General features: G+C 45.4%; 2 protein-coding genes across 2 annotated transcripts in view; one reads left to right on the forward strand and one right to left on the reverse strand.

The window, feature by feature from the left end:
* Positions 1-17,702, forward strand: part of LOC137629445 (protein phosphatase 1 regulatory subunit 16A-like) — a 423,268-nt gene that overhangs the window by 160,066 nt on the left and 245,500 nt on the right. The window lies entirely within an intron of this gene.
* The window catches only part of LOC137629443 (protein phosphatase 1 regulatory subunit 16A-like), an 88,535-nt gene that overhangs the window by 25,497 nt on the left and 45,336 nt on the right, over positions 1-17,702 (reverse strand). Inside the window, exons 3-5 of the mRNA XM_068360746.1 lie at positions 12,143-12,359; positions 5,539-5,767; positions 1,560-1,685 (exon numbers count right to left, since the gene is read on the reverse strand). Of these exons, the coding sequence (XP_068216847.1) occupies positions 1,560-1,685; positions 5,539-5,767; positions 12,143-12,359 (572 nt within the window). The remainder of the gene's footprint in view (positions 1-1,559; positions 1,686-5,538; positions 5,768-12,142; positions 12,360-17,702) is intronic.

Consider the following 17,702-nt stretch of genomic DNA (forward strand, 5'->3'; position numbering starts at 1 on the left):
ACGGAGCCGAAGAGACACTGGGCAAGGGCACGGAAGCGGCTCCAGCAGCCGCCGAGGCAGGCACTGGAGTGGCAAGAGCCTTGTTCAACCCGCAAGGGGGAAAAACTACTTTACCTAATTTTGCCCTCTTCTTCCTGGAACTCTTCCTCTTCTTGCTCTTCTTCTTTGCAACTTTGGCCTTCTTCCTAGACAGGCCTGAGTTCGAGCTCAACTTCTTCCTCTTCGACTTCTTTTTCTTTTTCCTCATCTCCCAGTCGCTGGAGTCTTCCGACGATGAAGAGCTGGAGGACGAGGTAACGTCCGAGGAAGACGAAGAAGAAGAAGAGAAGCTATCCGAGTCCTCAGAGTCCTCTGCCACCAACATGGGGGCTTGCAATTGTGTTACCGGGGTGACGGGTTGCATGAAATCAAGAGGTAGCGCAACGGAAGGCGCCAGGGTCCTGAGTAGTGACCCACGTGAGGCAAACCAGCCAGAAAACTCTTCTTCTTGCCGCATGGGTGACCTGAAGGGCGTCCTTGGCACCGTTGTACCTGAAAAACACTGCCACGATGGAGGGGAAGGAGCTGGTGTTCCTGACCTCTCCCACACCGGGTCCTGCAGGCACCAGAACCTCGTATACAGAAAGCACTTCCGTCACAACAGCAGACTCCACACTCGTCTGCGTAGGCACAATGCAATTTGATTTATTAAAACCAGACTCATGGGGAACAGTAATGGGCTGTTTCCCCGCAACGGACTTACCTAGTCCCCTACTCTGGGTAGGGGAAGGGGACGGGGAACCTCTCTCCAAAGGAGCTCAAGGAGACATTAACGGCGAACCGAGACCAGGCTTCTTCGGCGACCGCTTCGATGCCTTCTTCTTTGTACCGAATAATGTCCACTGAAGTTCCGGCCACGACTCACACTCCGGACATGTGGAAGCAGGCGAACACACTTTGCTTCCGCACGTGGAGCACAACGTGTGCGGATCGATGTTCAACTTAGAGAGACATGTCCCGCATGACTTACCGGCCTTGGGCCCGGGGCAACGACGTTGGGATTCCATAAGGGTAATCACAAGCAACACAAGTAACACAAGGAAGGGATATGAACGGGAAAACATAAAGGGAACACGTGTAATACAATGGTGGGTCGGACGGGATGTGAGAGAGAGTGGCGAGATGTTATCTACGCCGCGACCAGATGCTTACTGGCGACAAAGGCCTAGTAGCACACTCACGCGCTCTGACCCCGGGTCGCCTCAGGACACGTATCCATCCGCCACGGAGGGACCCGACAAGGGAAAACGGGAGATAGGGGGAACTGCGCAAAATTCTTGGTCAGTTAGGGAGGAGATCCCAATTACTCCTAAGAAAATTTTTCGAGGTAAGTACTCCATGTTGGAACAATCATAACTCTAAATTTTTTGGCTTCCTGATTATAAATAACATGGCTAGTTATTGTATCAAAAAGAAATTTTTCCAAGCTGAAATAGGAGCAACTAATGCAAAATGAGTAAAAGCTTTAATAGCAGTATGTTTATACAATTTATTATAAATAAAGTAAAACTTTTACTTACATGTCCCCAGCATGCTGCTGCATGTAAAGGTGACCAGTCATCATGATCTCTCACTTCCGTAGGTACATTTTGGCTCAAGAGGTACTCCACAACCTTAACATACCCATTGGCTGCAGCTATGTGAAGCTGGAAAACAAAGAAATATAAATGCAGAAGACAATTTTTGCATAAAAATAATATACTAGGTTACAGAACATATTTTAAGACTATATAAAAAATTAATCTGATACTTCAGATAAAAATGAAGTACTGTACTGTACAGTAAAGTACAGTATTATCTCATCAAAAATCCTGAACTGTGCTATATATGCTGTAGGGATTGAAAATGATGTGCAAAACAGCATATTATCAATTTCCCAAGAATTACCTTTACTAGAACTACTGGTTGTAATTCATAAAAACTAAAATGTCACAGGTTGTAATTCAAAACTACTAAATTGTATATTGTAGAAAATACAATTATCCACTACTCTTCATTTAAAGAAATGAATTTGCTGATTATCCTCATTGGTACATACATACATACAGTACATATACCAGGGCACTTCCCCCAATTTTGGGGGGTAGCCGGCATCAAACAAATGAAACAAAAAAGGGGACATCTCCTCTCTATGTTCCTCCCAGCCTGACAAGGGACTCATCCTGTGGCTGCGGGGGCATAAAAAACAATTAGAATAGCGCCAACGTATTCCTGCGTGTCGTAAGAGGCGACTAAAAGGGACGGGACGAGGGGGCTAGGAACCCCCTCTCCTGTATTATAATCCTGTGAGACATTAAAGTGGTGGAGCTGGGGAAAGAGTGACTGCTCCCCGCACTCTAGTTTCGGGGTGTTTGAATGTGCGTGGATGTAGTACGATAGAGAGTAAAAGATGTGAGATTGGAAGTATGTTTAGGAATAGAAGGATGGATATATTGGCTTTGTGTGAGACAAAGATAAAAGGGAAAAGTGAAGTGATGTTTGGTGAAATGTTTGGTAGAGTGTCTGGGATTGAAAGGGGAAGAGCAAGAGAAGGTGTGGCTTTATTGCTGAGTGAATGGATAACAAGTAAAGTAGTGGAATGGAAGGAGATATCATCTAGGTTAATGTGGGTAAGGGTTAGGTTGGGTAGGGAATGTTGGGCTTTTGTCAGTGCGTATGGGCCAGGTTCTGAGAAAAGTGAAGAAGAGCGGAATGAGTTCTGGAATGAATTAACTAGGTGTTTAGAAGGACTGGGAAAAGGGAATTATGTAGTTGTCATGGGTGACTTAAATGGACGCTGGAGAGGTAGAAGGTGTCATTGGGAAGTATGGCGTACCAGGTGAAAATGAGATTGGTGAGAGACTGGTAGATATGTGTACTGAGCAAGAGATGGTGCTAAGTTCTAGCTTTTCCAAAAAGAAAGATAAAAAGTATACATGGGTAAGAGTGGCAAATGGAAGAGTGGTAGAACGGGCGTTAATGGATTGTGTGCTGATAACTAAAAGAATGTTTGGAAGATTGAAAGACGTGCACGTGTTAAGGGGTATGGCTAATGGTATGTCTGATCATTTTAGGGGGGAAGGAAAATTAGTTGTAGCAAAAGAGTGGGGGAATAGAGTAGGTGGATGTAAAAGGGAGCTAGTGAGGGTTGAAGAGCTAATAAAACCGGGGGTAAAAAGTAAATATCAAGAAAAGTTGAAAATGGCATATGACGAAGTGAAAGTAAGAGAAACTGGTAATTTAGAGGAGGCGTGTGTGTGGCAAGACACCATGAGGGAGGGCAGTGAATGGTAGAATGAAGGAGTGAAGGTAAAAGTGGAAGAGAAAAAAAGGGCTTATGAAGAATGGCTGCAGAGTAATAGTGTAGAGAAGTATGAAAGATATAGAGAGAAAAATGTGGAGGTAAAGTGCAAGGTAAGTGAGGCAGAGGGCAGCTGACCTGAGGTGGGGTCAGGGACTGGGTCATTCATATGAAGAGAATAAGAAGTAGTTTTGGAAAGAAGTGAAGAGAGTAAGGAAGGCTGGTTCAAGAATTGAAAAGACAGTGAAAGATGGAAATGGAAGGTTGTTAAAAGGAGTGGAGGCAAGGAAAAGGTGGGCGGAATATTTTGAAAGTTTACTGAATGTTGAGGATAATAGGGAGGCAGATATAATTGCTGTTGCAGGTGTTGAGGTGCCGGTGATGGGAGATGAGAATGAGAGAGAGAATACAAGAGAGGAAGTGAGGAGAGCACTAGATGAAACGAGAGTAGGAAAAGTATCTGGTATGGATGGTGTGAGAGCTGAGATGTTGAAAGAAGGGGGTGTGGCTGTACTTGAATGGTTGGTGAGATTGTTTAATATGTGTTTTGTGTTGTCAATAGTACCAGTAGATTGGGTTTGTGCGTGTATTGTACCACTATACAAAGGTAAGGGAGATGTGCATGAGTGTTGTAATTCAAGGAGTATTAGTTTGTTGAGTGTAGTTGGGAAAGTGTATGGTAGAGTACTGATTAATAGGATTAAGGATAAAACAGAATATGCAATCTTGGAAGTACAGGGTGGTTTTAGAACAAGTAGGGGTTGTATGAATCAGATTTTTACAGTTAGACAGATATGCAAGAAATATTTAGCAAACGGTAAGGATGTGTATGTTGCGTTTATGGATCTGGAGAAAGCGTATGATAGAGTTGATAGGGAAGCAATGTGGAATGTGATGAGGTTATATGGAGTTGGTGGAAGGTTGTTGAAAGCAGTGAAAAGTTTCTAAAAAGATAGTAAAGCATGTGTTAGGATAGGAAATGAAGTGGGCGATTGGTTTCCAGTGAGAGTGGGACTGAGACAGGGATGTGTGATGTCACCGTGGTTGTTTAATTTGTATGTTGATGTAGTGGTGAGAGAGGTGAATGCTTGAGTGCTTGGACAAGGATTGAAATTGGTAGACGAGAATGACCATGAATGGGAAGTATATCAGTTGTTGTTTGCGGATGATACTGTACTGGTTGCAGATGCGGAAGAAAAGCTTGGCCGATTAGTGACAGAATTTGGAAGGGTGTGTGAGAGAAGGAAGTTGAGAGTTGATGTGGGTAAGAGTGAAGGTTACGAGATGTGCGAGAAGGGAAGGTGGTGCGAAGTTGAATGGCATGTTGAATGGAGAGTTACTTGAGGAGGTGGATCAGTTTAAGTACTTGGGGTCTGTTGTTGCAGCAAATGGTGGAGTGGAAGCAGATGTACGTCAGAGAGTGAATGAAGGATGCAAAGTGTTGGGGGCAGTTAAGGGAGTAGTAAAAAATAGAGGGTTGGGCATGAATGTAAAGAGTTCTGTATGAGAAAGTGATTGTACCAACTGTGATGTATGGATCGGAGTTGTGGGGAATGAAAGTACCAGAGACAGAAATTGAATGTATTTGAGATGAAGTGTTTAAGGAGTATGGCTGGTGTATCTAGAGTAGATAGGGTTGGGAACGAAGTAGTGAGGGTGAGAACGGGTGTAAGAAATGAGTTAGCAGCTAGAGTGAATATGAATGTGTTGAGGTGGTTTGGCCATGTTGAGAGAATGGAAAATGCCTCTGCTAAAGAAAGTGATGAATGCAAGCTTTGATGGGAGAAGTACAAGAGGAAGGCCAAGGTTTGGGTGGATGAATGGAGTGAAGGAAGCTCTGGGTGATCGGAGGATAGATGTGAGCGAGACAAGAGTGTGTGCTAGAAATAGGAACGAATGGCGAGCGATTGTGACACAGTTCCGGTATGCCCTGCTGCTTCCTCCGGTGCCTTGGAAGACCGCAGAGGTAGCAGCAGTAGGGGAGTCAGCATTATGAAGCTTCATCGGTGGTGGATAATGTGGGAGGGTGGGCTGTGCCACCCTAGCAGTACATACATAAAAAATACCTATAAATATGCTCCTTTTAAAAAGAATAACTAAAAAAGAATTCTGCTAAGAAACATACTGTATAATAAAACGTCTTTCATATTATAAAATGAAAACGATCTACCTGTAGAGAAACAAAACAAGTTTTACATTATACAATATATTTTACTTACTGGTGTTGCTCCTTGATGGTCTCGAAGCATTAAACTACGTCCCTCTGCTTTAATTTGCTTTAGGTCTTCTAGCATGCAATTTTCTGTGGCAGAGCGTGTTTCATCTATGAGCTTCTGAGTTACACCTCGACGAGCCATCTCGCCTTCAATGTAATCAAGAGTTGCATCATCTTCACATATATCATATGGCATATTACCATCAGCATTTACAGCAAGGAGATTGGCACCTCTGTAAGAGAAAAATAATGTAAGCTATAGCTTCATTTTCTAACATTCCAAATTCACTTCTAATACACTGACATATCTGTAGGGAAAATAAATCAAAGAATACAAATAACCTTATTTTTTCTGAAATCCCAAATTCTCTTTCATAGTCCATGACTCAAATATTGAAAATATAATTCAAAATGTAATTTGCATTATTCCTAGCTATACAAAACTGAAGTGGAAGGGTCATTGAAATCACTAACATTGTAGTTAATGACAGGTGGAGATCCTATGGTGAGTACCAAGTAGTAACCCCACAAGTTGGTCAAATCAAAGACTTTAATTGATTTTTGCCTCGGGACTAATAAGGGTAGTTGACGTGTTAAGTTTAGCTTTAATGGACTCAGATTTGTATAGCTCAGAAAAATACAAATTACTTCAAAAATGATATTGTTCCTACACATGTACAACTTTTCATTTATTAAAATAGGGAGACTTGCTTCTTGGTGGATAGGAAGTCACCCTAGAACCGAATTGGTTGGTTCTTTTTATTCCCTGAAAAATCCCATATGGGAGAAAAAAAGACTCCGGTAAGCTCCTATCACCCAATCGTACGAATGAGTAGGCTGAGGTTGATAAGGCCTGGTCAGTCTTATTTGGTACCTGGTACTTGCTCAATAAAGGAATCTGGGGAGATGCAGTCTGAAATTAAACTCTTACTGCATGATGGCCAAAGTAAAAGTATTCATTTCACAAGCCTCCCCCTTGTAAGACGAGGATGGGGAGCAACTACTACTTACAGATCCAGGCTAATATGAGTGATCAGAAAAATAGCTGTATGCATCAATGTCAGATCCTGCATACAACAGTACAAAACCTTCATTCCCAAACAGAAAGAAGCAAGACCCAGTCATTCAACTTTTCCTTCTGAATTACATTAAACACGTTACTATAGACAAATTACCGACTCTCCCATAAGAACACTCGGCTTGCTACTAATGTACTAGCCTAAAGCTACCACCCCAGGGCCAAGAACAGAAGTGTTGAATGACTAATAGATGCACGCCTTAAGAAGGCTGAAGGTTGTTTGGTGCATGCAAACTACATCACCTGTCCAACTGGAGATTCTTCGGAGTCTAAGTGAGATCAATACCAGACTTTGAGAGCTCTACAGTAGATTGAGCTGATACATCAACTCGTTGAAAGGTTGAAACATTTACTCTTATAAGTCTAACGAAGTTAGAATACACTGTCTTCAACACATCTTGCTTTTGCCAGTGTTAAATGCTGACACTAAAGCATATGCCAAGGCCTCTTCAGATAGCACTATAGATCCCACATGAGACACAAAAACACCTCCTTTCAATTACCACCCAAGGCTTCATGTAGAGGGGGGAGGGAGGTCTTTAAACTGGGATCGTACCACGATGGGCTACGAGTTTGGCCACAAACTCTGGCACAAATACAAAATACCTTATTCCAATCCTTAAAGTGGGTTGTACAAAGAGATCATGTAATCTGCCTACTCACTTCACTGATACTGAGGCTAGCAAAAAGACAGTCTTGAGAATTGGATCTCTGTCAGAATACTGCTCGAAGCTCCTCACGAGCCTAGACAATCCCTAAAAGGAGGAAATGTCTGACCTTCAGTCAAAAGACTACTCAAAGCTGAGTGGCAGCCTTCCAGTCACAACTAAAAAGGGCTTTTCTTGTCAAAGAAAGACAAGGAACTCTGCAATCTAAGCAGAGAAGCTTCAACCATAGAAGTACCTCTCCTACTACAACCATCGCAGACGGTGGTCTAACTTCCCATGTAGACAGCAGCTGCAGAGAACCGTAGCAGATATCCAGAAATCTCCTGAACAAACCTTACGAAAAGCCTTTTGCTTGGAGGAGAAGCTGGATAGCCTCCAAAGGTGAAATGCAAGCAATTTCATTTGATGTACCTCAGAAGGTGCGACTGACTGGGAAGGGTGGTCCAAAGGGTAGTTCTCTACTAGAAGTGCTGACAAATCGGGATATTATTCTGCATGTGGCCATTTGGGAGCAACTGGGGTCATCCTGAGGCCTGTCATGATCAACACAATTGATAAGCCGACAAATCAGACAACTACAAAAATTGTTGGCGTGCAGGTGATCTCATGTATGTTAGAAGACATCCTCAAAACTGCACATAGGTTTAGACCAGGGAATAAAACACCAGAGGCTCCCTGCTTTGCCATGTGATAAACAGAGAGGTTCCCAGTGAATCTGCAGGACAAGAAACCTCTCAGCTACGCAAGGTTGTCGGGACCTTACAACCTGCCCTTAGCAACTGAGTCTATCTTCTAGTACATTCCACTTGCTAGAAATATACCTGGTTGGTAGTTCTACATCGTTGGTACTCCACTTAGATGTTCATCTCTTATGTCAACTAGCGAAGGGAAAGAGGGCACCTCTTACTAGCTGACCTAAGCTATTAAGTTGATGTTGCCCAACAACACTACCAAGTGCCACCTCAAACATTCTTGGAATGCTTGCAGTTATAAATGCTGCTTGATTTTCCAGGATGTTGAACTACAGAAGTTCATTCCACTGACTAGACATCTAAGGCAACCAGGTGCATGTCCCACCCCTCCTTCGATGAATTTGAGAATGATTGCATGTCCAGAGGAGGGGAATCAGGAGGGACTCCCCTGGTGAGATTTTCCTCTTCTAGCCACCAGGAAGATAGGTCTATGCTTTCTCACTGAAACAATATGATTTGGGAGGATTCCTGAAGGGCAACCAGGGATCCTTCAAATACCACAAAAGGAATATCTGGTTAAAGCCCCCATGGGGATTGATTGATTTAAGGTTCTCAGGCATCCTGACAAGGGGAACAACCTTCTCTGGCAAGGAAGGTGGCTGAAAGACTCTGCCAATACTAAGTTGGGTATTGTTCAAGAGCACTATCAGTCTGTGAAATAGCGGGGTAGAAGTCTAGAAAAAGTAGCAAGTACCTTTCTCGAAAGACATTCACTACCCAGGACTCAGCCCTGTACTCTGTCAACAGGTTGTAAAAAGGCATGAAGGGCATCCTCCTCCTCTTCCCCATTCCAGGCCAGAGCGGGTGAGGGGCTCAATATGCGAGTATATGCACAGAACCACTTCAAGAAGTCGCAGGCAGTCCTAATTAGGGATTAGAAAAGTTTTCGGATAGCCTTTTTATTCCTGATCCTGCAAGCATGGATGCAAACACTTTGAAGAGTAAGAGCCCATAAAACAGACTGTGCAATGGATCTGGGAGTCCTGCAAATAAGCCTTCAACTTCTTCACCAGCACCCGACTCCTCAGATGGAGAGAGTTGCGCGGCTGCACCATGATCAGGGCGTCAGCGCTCCCTCTGGACCAACTTGTTTTGATTCAGAAACCCAAAGAATCCCTTCGCTTCAAAATCCAGTTAGCCCACTGGTTTGATGACTGGTGTGCCAATAAGATAACTGCCTTCCCACTAGACAGCACAAGACTTCTGTACTTTTTCAAAGACTTTTGGTCAAAACATCTACTGTCATTGCAAAATACATCTCACTCCTTACCACTTTAAGCCTTGGGACAGCTTGGAGGATGGTCATGGTAAGACACTCATGGCCACTAACACAGAGCCCAAGAAGTACATGCCTCCTGACTTTAGTCTCTCCAAAGGGAATCCCACAAAGTGCCCTTACTGATGGGGCTCTAACAATGTGATGACACAGTAGATTCTGGCACATAGAATCTTCACTGCCTTGAGTATGTGTGGCAGGATCTTGCTTGGCTGACTGGAAGAAAATGAGTTCTCAGATCCACAGATCTGATCGTCAACTTGACCATAACCAACTATCAATATCTGACCATGGTACTTCCAGAGAAGGTATCAACCTTTACAGGGCATCAAAGTGTCAATCAATGACCAAAGTCTAACCTGAAGAGGGTACCAAGGTTTCCTCACCCAGTTCATTGCTTCTTTCTACAAAGGAACACAGAATCAGGGTTCTCTGATTTCTTTGGTACCAACTTCAGAAACATGCTCCCCCATGAAAACGAGCATTCTGATCCAAGAAAAAAGACAACATAATCAGGGACTAATGCCAGACCAGGTTAATAGTCATCTGGAAAGCAAGGACCTCTAGCAGAGATAGAATTAGTACCTCCTACCCTTCCCTCTGATGATCAAAGGGGAGAGGGAGCACTGACCTCTTATCAAAGGACAGGGCTCCAACCGCTTCACCTAAAGGCCTGTGGCCGTCTGTAAAGAGCAATGATGACCTCAAGAGGTGCTAAGATACCCCACTCAGATAAGGAACAACAGTCCATCGTGCAGTTAAGAAAGGCCACGCATCGTCAGCAGTCTAGAAGGAGGAACTTCCAGTACATGTTGGAGTGCAGTGATCACCTCACACTCAACCATCCATACAAAAACTCTTCTAGATACAAGTTCTTCCTGCTCCTAAAGCATGCTCCCTCAGACAAAACCAGGAGCATATACTAAAAAGCTTCAGAAAATAACAAACATGATGCAAAGTACTAAACAGTCTCTCCAGCTTTGTCATGGGTGTTGCCAAAAGTGATGCCAGAAGAGTTAGCCTTCCTGATCATCAAAGAGTACACCCAAATTAATGAGGCCAAAATCTATACAGTACTCGGTATATGGATATACCATAATTCCTAACAATCATGCCCCTAGGGTGTAGAATGAATGGATCTAATACCGATTTAGCCATAAAGCGATGCAGCATCTACCATACACTTTCATTCCTGATTAAGTTTATCATTAATACGAATCCAACATCAACCATTCAAAGTAAAAAAGTATGAGAAATAGATTTAGCAGCCTTGGATAGGATGCAACAGAACAATTGTACTCGTTACAGCCAATGACAAAAGTGAGGTGTTTTTGACAGAAGAGTGGGCAAGACCACACCAGTCCTCGCTGCTTTATTCTTCTTCTTTCAATCTTATTAGTCCAACTGCATAGCAGGGACAGCCGATCGAGTCAACTTTCTCTGTTTATTTCTATTTCTTGCATCTTCTCCTAGTTCCAATCCACCCATATTGCTCCTCACCACATCCATCCCTTCCATGCTTACCATCTATCATCAAATACCTCAATAACTATTTTAATAACTGTTCCAGCTCTACTGGAGATAACCTTCACTATAAATGACAAAGTTTACAAATGTGAAGAAAAAAACATCAGAAATAGGACCATTGCAGTGCCAAAGGTATTCAAAAATAAAACTGAAAATAAAGTCTACATTAAATTTGGGATGGGAAGAACAACTATCATTACTGTGACCAGTACTAACACTAAATAACTACCAACATGCCTTGGAAAACTCATTCTTAATTTTCAAACTAATCTGATCACTGGATTTCATGTGAAACTAAATACTATATAGTTCTGTAAATGCAATGATTTTATATCTAACTAGGATTATATATACAGTATGAACCAATTGCCTGGTATTGCCACATCACATCAGTATACAGTACATGTGTAATATTAACTATACAGTAGTGACAACCCCATATAAACAGATTTTTCTATAAAACCTACATAATGTAAAAACATATAATCCACATAAATGAATGGTTCCAGATGAATTATAAAAGTTTCAAGAGAGTAGACTACTGACTGATGTTCAGGAAATACTGCTCTTGAAAGACATTGTTCTACACAACCCCTATCCATTCTACATATGGGCCATACTCGATTAATACATAGAGAATGTTTTCCACAGAACACTGTCATACACCTTTAGCCCAGCTACATAGGTTTCAACATACTACAGGTACTTTAAATTCATTTCAAAGATCTCTTAAAACCTAGCTGTCCACCTTCTTTAACCATACAGTATTTTTCTCCATGTTTAATGTTTAACTCGGCAACAAGCCCTCTAAAACAAGACCAGAGAAATATAAAATATAAACAACATCAAATATTTCTTTGATAAAAAATATGATGTACATGAACTCATTTTAACATTACTAGAAAAAAATTTTTGCTTCTATAACAAAAACACTAAATTCTGCAATCTTATAGTGTATGTGAAGAAAGAGATCAGTTCTGCAATCTTATAGTGTATGTGAAGAAAGAGATCAACTATGGAAAAACAGTACACATACTTGTCACAGGATGCTGAGGAAGTTGAAACTGATAATAACAGGGGCTTTCAAAAATCGTTATTTACCTCTGAACAACAGTATCTGATAAAAACTACATCTATGGAAAAATTGTCAAGAGTAAGAAATCAACTGCGCAGTGACATGTTATCTCCGTGCTCTCTTCAAAGAAAAAAAAAAAATACTAAGGAAGTGGATATCTTTTATCATTCTAATATTAAGATGTAAGACAGGAATATTTTCACTTCAGAAGTGGCTTCCCACCAAAACTTACTTAGCTATCAAAAATTTTGCAAGATGAAGATGACCACATGTTGCTGCAGCATGAAGGGGTGTCCATTTTTCTGAGTCTTGTGCATTGACATCTGCTCCATGAAAGACCAACAATTTCATCATCTCTTCTGAATCATCTATGCAACACTGATGTAAGGCAGTGAGACCATCTTCGTTTGTGGAGTCTGGATCTACGTTGTGTTCCAAAAGCGCCTTAACTATTTAGAGAAATATAAAAGGAAAACAATAAATGAAATTAAAACTATACAGATTCTCTTCTATCCATCAGAAGAATAAAATCCTTGCATTCCAATAGTCAATCAATCACTCTAAAAATAATATACAGTAAAAGAGAATAAAGCTATGTCACTCCTTAACTTTTCCATCAATTAATGCTCATGGCTTGGCACCAAAATCATTTAATTTGAGACTCAAAATATCCTAACAAGAAAGTCTCTCATGCAATGATACAACACTAAAAACAATCAAAATATATTTCAATAAATAACCATACTTAAACAACTACAGAGTTCTTACAAAATTTTAATCCTCATTTGTGAGTTGAAAGAATCACTGGTATTGTAAAATCAATGATTACATCTACACTAGTTATTAGTCTTAAAACAGAAAAAATCAAAAATTTTAAGTAATTTTTATTTTTCCTAACATACTTACCGAGAACTACTTTCTTTGGAGTCACTTGTGATCTCCTCTCTTTCGACCAAGGTTTTCGCGCCGTTACCCCCCTACTCCGTTCTCTACATAGGCCTACCCCCGCCGCCAAGGAATGCGCCCCGAGGGCAGAATCAGGGCAGGTCACTGCCTCTCTGGGTCATTCTCCTCATTAAGTTCGTTGTATTAGCCCAATCTGGCATTGGAAGGATGGCACTCAGGGACGGAAGGGAGGGCCATTACCCGAAAGTAGTTCTCGGTAAGTATGTTAGGAAAAATAAAAATTACTTAAAATTTTTGATTTGTTCCAACACAAATACTTACCTCGAACTACTTTCTTTGGAGACTTATACTTTAGGAGGCGGGAGTGCTATTCTGATACTTGACTTGGCACGTAGGGCCTAGAGGGCTATGGAATGCGGGGGCCTATCAGAGTGCGGGAGTGAGGGTAACTGCGCAACCTTACGCTATTATCTAAGACTCACCTCTTAAAAAATTTTTCTGACGATTTCCTCCGAAGTGTAGTCGCGAAGAATGTGTTCATCGTTGGGGACAGCCTCTGGCCTCACCGCTACACAGCTTGGAGGGCGGCAATGACTGTCCCAATGGAGAACCCGTCCAAGGATTTCCTTGAATAATCCTTGAGGTAGTGGACAGTAAAGGTTGACTGGTGCGACCAAGTGCCTGCCTGTAGGATCTGCCCCACCGCCCTGTTTCTCTCAAAGGCCAAGGAGGTGCTCAGACCCCTGATGTCATGGGGCCGGGGAGTGCCTGGCACTGCCATTTTATCCTCTTCATAGGTTCTAGCGATAACTTGTCTCAGCCAGAAGGAAATGGTGTTCTTGGAAACTTGCTTCCTATTAACACCTGTGGAAACGAAGAGGTTTTTGATACCTGGTCGGAGATGAGCTGTCCTTTCCAGGTATTTCCTGAGCATCCGTACTGGGCATAACTTCAAATCTTCCGTAATGCCCGTCTTGGGAATGGCAGGAATTAAGAAACCTTCAAACCTCGGGTCCCAGACTGCTGGGTTCTGAGTCTTAGCCACAAAGGAGGGCACGAACCTGAAGGATACTTCTTTCCACCCTTTGGAGTGAGAAACGTCGTAAGACAGACCATGGATCTCGCCCACTCTCTTGGCGGAAGCTAAGGCTAGCAAGAAAACGGTCTTGAGGGTGAGATCCTTGTCTCCGATATCTTTCAGGGGTTCAAAGGGGGGACGACTTAGCATCTTCAAGACCTTGGCTAAGTCCCACCTGGACACTCTACTTGCTTGAGGGGGGCAGGATTGCTCGAAACTCCTGATCAGCATCGCTATGTGTCTCGAGGCCCCCAGGTCGTACCCTTCAGGAGGAAGACTTGGCCTAAGGCGGCTCGAACTCCTTTAATGGCTGAAATTGACATTCCCACTTTATCTCTAAGATATACCAGAAAATCTGCTATGTCCGGGACCGAAGCTTTAAGAGGTCTAATATGTTTCTCCGAGCACCACTTCGTGAAGGAGGCCCACTTCGCCTGGTATACCGCGGTCGAGGATCTCCTCAGGTATAGGGACATTCTCTTAGCTGTGGTGGTGGAGTACCCCTCCTTCTTCAAGAGCCGCTCGATAGTCTCCAGGCGTGAAGGCGAAGAGCGAGAGGGTTGTCGTGGAGCTTGAAGAAGTGCGATTGGTGCAGGAGGTCTGACCTGGCGGGCAGAGGCCGAGGTGGTTGGCTCGCTAGGTCCTTTAGGTCCGCGAACCACTCTCTCTCCGGCCACCAGGGCGCTACCAAAGTCATCCTTAGGTTTCGGGCGGCCCTTACTCTGTTGAGCACCTGTCTTATCAACGTGAAGGGGGGGAAAGCGTACACATCCAGGTTGTCCCACTTGTGCTGGAAGGCGTCTTCTAGGGCTGCATTTTGGTCTGGGACCGGGGAGCAATAGACCGGAAGTTGGGCATTGAGCTTTGTTGCAAAGAGGTCCATCACCGGGGAGCCCCAAACGTTGAATGATGAGTCTGGTTACTTCTGGGTGTAGGGACCACTCTGCCCCCACTATTTGACCCATTCTGCTGAGGCCGTCGGCCAGAACGTTCTTCTTCCCGGGGATGAACCTTGCCAGCAGCACCACTTGCTGTTCGTCTGCCCAATTCAGGATGTCTATGGTGAGGTCGCACAGCTCCTTCGATCTCATGCCCCCTTGCTTCTTTATGTAGGCCACTACCGTGGCATTGTCACACATTAACGCCACGGTGTTTCCCTTTAGACGACTTGCAAAGTGAAGACACGCCTTCTGAACAGCTCTTAGTTCTAGGACATTGATGTGTAGACGCTTTTCGCTTTCCGACCAGGTACCCCGTGCCGTCTCTTCCAGAAGGTGGGCCCCCCACCCTTGGTTGGAGGCATCTGTGAACAGGAGGTACTCGGGGGGACTGGACCCGAGGGGCATCCCCTTGAGGGAGTTCGACTGGCAGTGCCACCATTCCAGGGAAGTTCTCGTGTCCGGAAGGACGGGAACTAACGTTTTCTGCGAGTCCGTCTGGGACCAGAGGCTCTTGAGGTTCCATTGAATGGGTCTGAGCCTCATCCTCCCTTGGGGAACCAGTTTCTCCAATAAGACCAGGTGACCTATCAGTCTCTGCCAATCTCCCGCCCTCCTGGAGTGTTCTGACAGGAACGGCAGAATGATGTGCTTGAGGTTCCGTATCCTGTCCTGCGAGGGGAAAACTTTCCCCTGCACGGTATCCAACGTCATCCCCAAGTAGCCCATTCTGTTGGATGGGATTAAGTTCGACTTCTTCAGATTGATTACGATCCCCAGATTCCTGCAAAACTGGAGGAGGTTTCTCCCTTGTTCCTCCAAGAGGGCCCTTGAGGTGGAAAGGAGCAACCAGTCGTCCAGGTACCTGATGAGGCGGATACCCCGTTCGTGAGCCCACACGGAGACCGTCGCGAAGACCCTCGTGAACACTTGAGGGGCCGTCGACAGGCCGAAGCAAAGGGTCTTGAACTGCAGGATCTGGGGACCCCATTTTACCCAGAGGAACTTCCGACTCGACGGGTGGACAGGGATCTGGAAGTATGCGTCCTTGAGGTCGACAGTCATCATATAATCTTTCTCCCTCAAGGACAGCAGGACGGATTTTGGGGTGTCCATCTTGAAGTCCGTCTTCTTGACGAACTTGTTGAGGGCCGACAGGTCTATCACAGGTCTCCACCCCCCCGTTGCTTTCTCTACCAGAAACAGGCAGCTGTAGAAGCCTGGGCCTGGGAGAAGGACCTCTTCCATGGCCCCCTTCTCCAACATGGAGGAAATCTCCTCTTGAAGGGCGGCCCTCTTTATCGGGTCCCTGGCTGGCTGGAATAAGAGGGGGTGGATCCGCTAGGAAAGGAAGCCTGTAGCCCTCCTTCAGGACGGACACTGTCCAAGGATCCGCTCCTTGTGCCTTCCATGCTTGCCAATGTGGTCCGAGGCATCCCCCAACCCGAGGCTTGGGCGGGAGTAGGGGGCCTCTCCCTCTACCTTCTTCTAGAGGGGCGGCCTGACCTGCCTCTCCTAGAGGCGGAGTAACCCGACCTGAAGGAGCTAGACGAAGCTGGTGCTCCTCTGCGGGAGGGTTGAGGAGTTGTTGCCCAGGAGGAAGAGGGGGCTTCTCTCCTCAAGGTGCTGGGGGCGGCCTGAGGTGTCACGGCGCTATCTGAGGCCCTCCTGTAGGGAGGTCTCTTAGACAACGCAGGTCTGGGGACGTTGGCCTCCTTCCTCTTTGACACTTTCTCCATCAGGCTCTCCAGTTCTTTCAACGGGAACAGCGACTCACCCCACAAGGGAAGACTACGTACGGCCCGGGCCTCTCTGTCTGGGATTCTCCTAGATACCTTGGCCAGGACCGTGTCTCGTTTACGGAGGACCCAATTGGCCGTAAGGGCGAGCGCCTGATACGAGAGGAATTTAAGTGTCTTCCCCCCGGAGGTGAGAAGGTCCGTCAGGAGGCTTTGCTGCTCAGGATCTTCGGGGTCGACGGAGGCTTGGACGTTTACTAACGTGGAGGCCCACCAGTCCAGCCATGAGGAGACGTTGACTAGGTCCCGCGACATCTCCTCCATCATGGCGGCCTCCGTAGGAGAGAAGCAAACTGGGGCTGAAGAGGCCCTTTCATCCGAACCGCCCTGACCTAGGATGTCCAAGGCCGGGTCCACTCTACAGGAGCCTGGGCGACGCCCTTCCGGAATATACACTTTACCCTGCGATTTGAGGCCCTGGAGCAGTTTCGAGGCACTCTGGGACTTGGGGGCCTCTACATTAGTACCAGGTCTGGGGCAAGAGGAAGGGCCAGGGAAGACTTCGGAAGGGCGGCGTGATGAGTAATCCTCAGGAGGCTTGACCTCCAGGCATCACCCCTCGGAGCTGAGGGTTCCTTAATCCCATGCTGCCTCCTGATGAGTCCCACTACTCTTCTATGGGCGGAGTCCTCCGTCGGGGAAGCTTCTCCTCCGTCAGCCGAGGCTTCGGCCTGGAGTGGGGGCGCTGGGTTGCTGGCCAGGCAGACCGGCCGTCCAGCTCTTGGGTCCAGGGGGGCAGTCCTGTACCGGTAGTGAGCTCCATAAGTGGGTGGATCTCGGGGCAAGGCGGGTACCACCGGCTCAGTGAGGGCCCTCGGTTGCCCTAAGGCTCTGGAAGCGGAGATCACGGTCCCGGTGGGCTGACCCGACAACGGGAACCTTTCCTTCCTACTCGATGGCCGCACCAGCTGGGCTGGTTCGGCCAGACTGCCTGCTAAGAAGCGCGTTTCCCCCCGCTGGGCGGGGTGAACCGGAGGCCTCGAGGACTTATGCCTCTTCGAGAGGTCTTTTCTGCGTGGCAGATCGCGCGGTTCTAGGCTGTGCATAGAGGACGGCAGCCTAGTCGCACGT

Source organism: Palaemon carinicauda, chromosome 37 (assembly GCF_036898095.1).
Source record: "Palaemon carinicauda isolate YSFRI2023 chromosome 37, ASM3689809v2, whole genome shotgun sequence".
In the NCBI taxonomy this organism is placed as follows: Eukaryota; Metazoa; Arthropoda; class Malacostraca; order Decapoda; family Palaemonidae; genus Palaemon; species Palaemon carinicauda.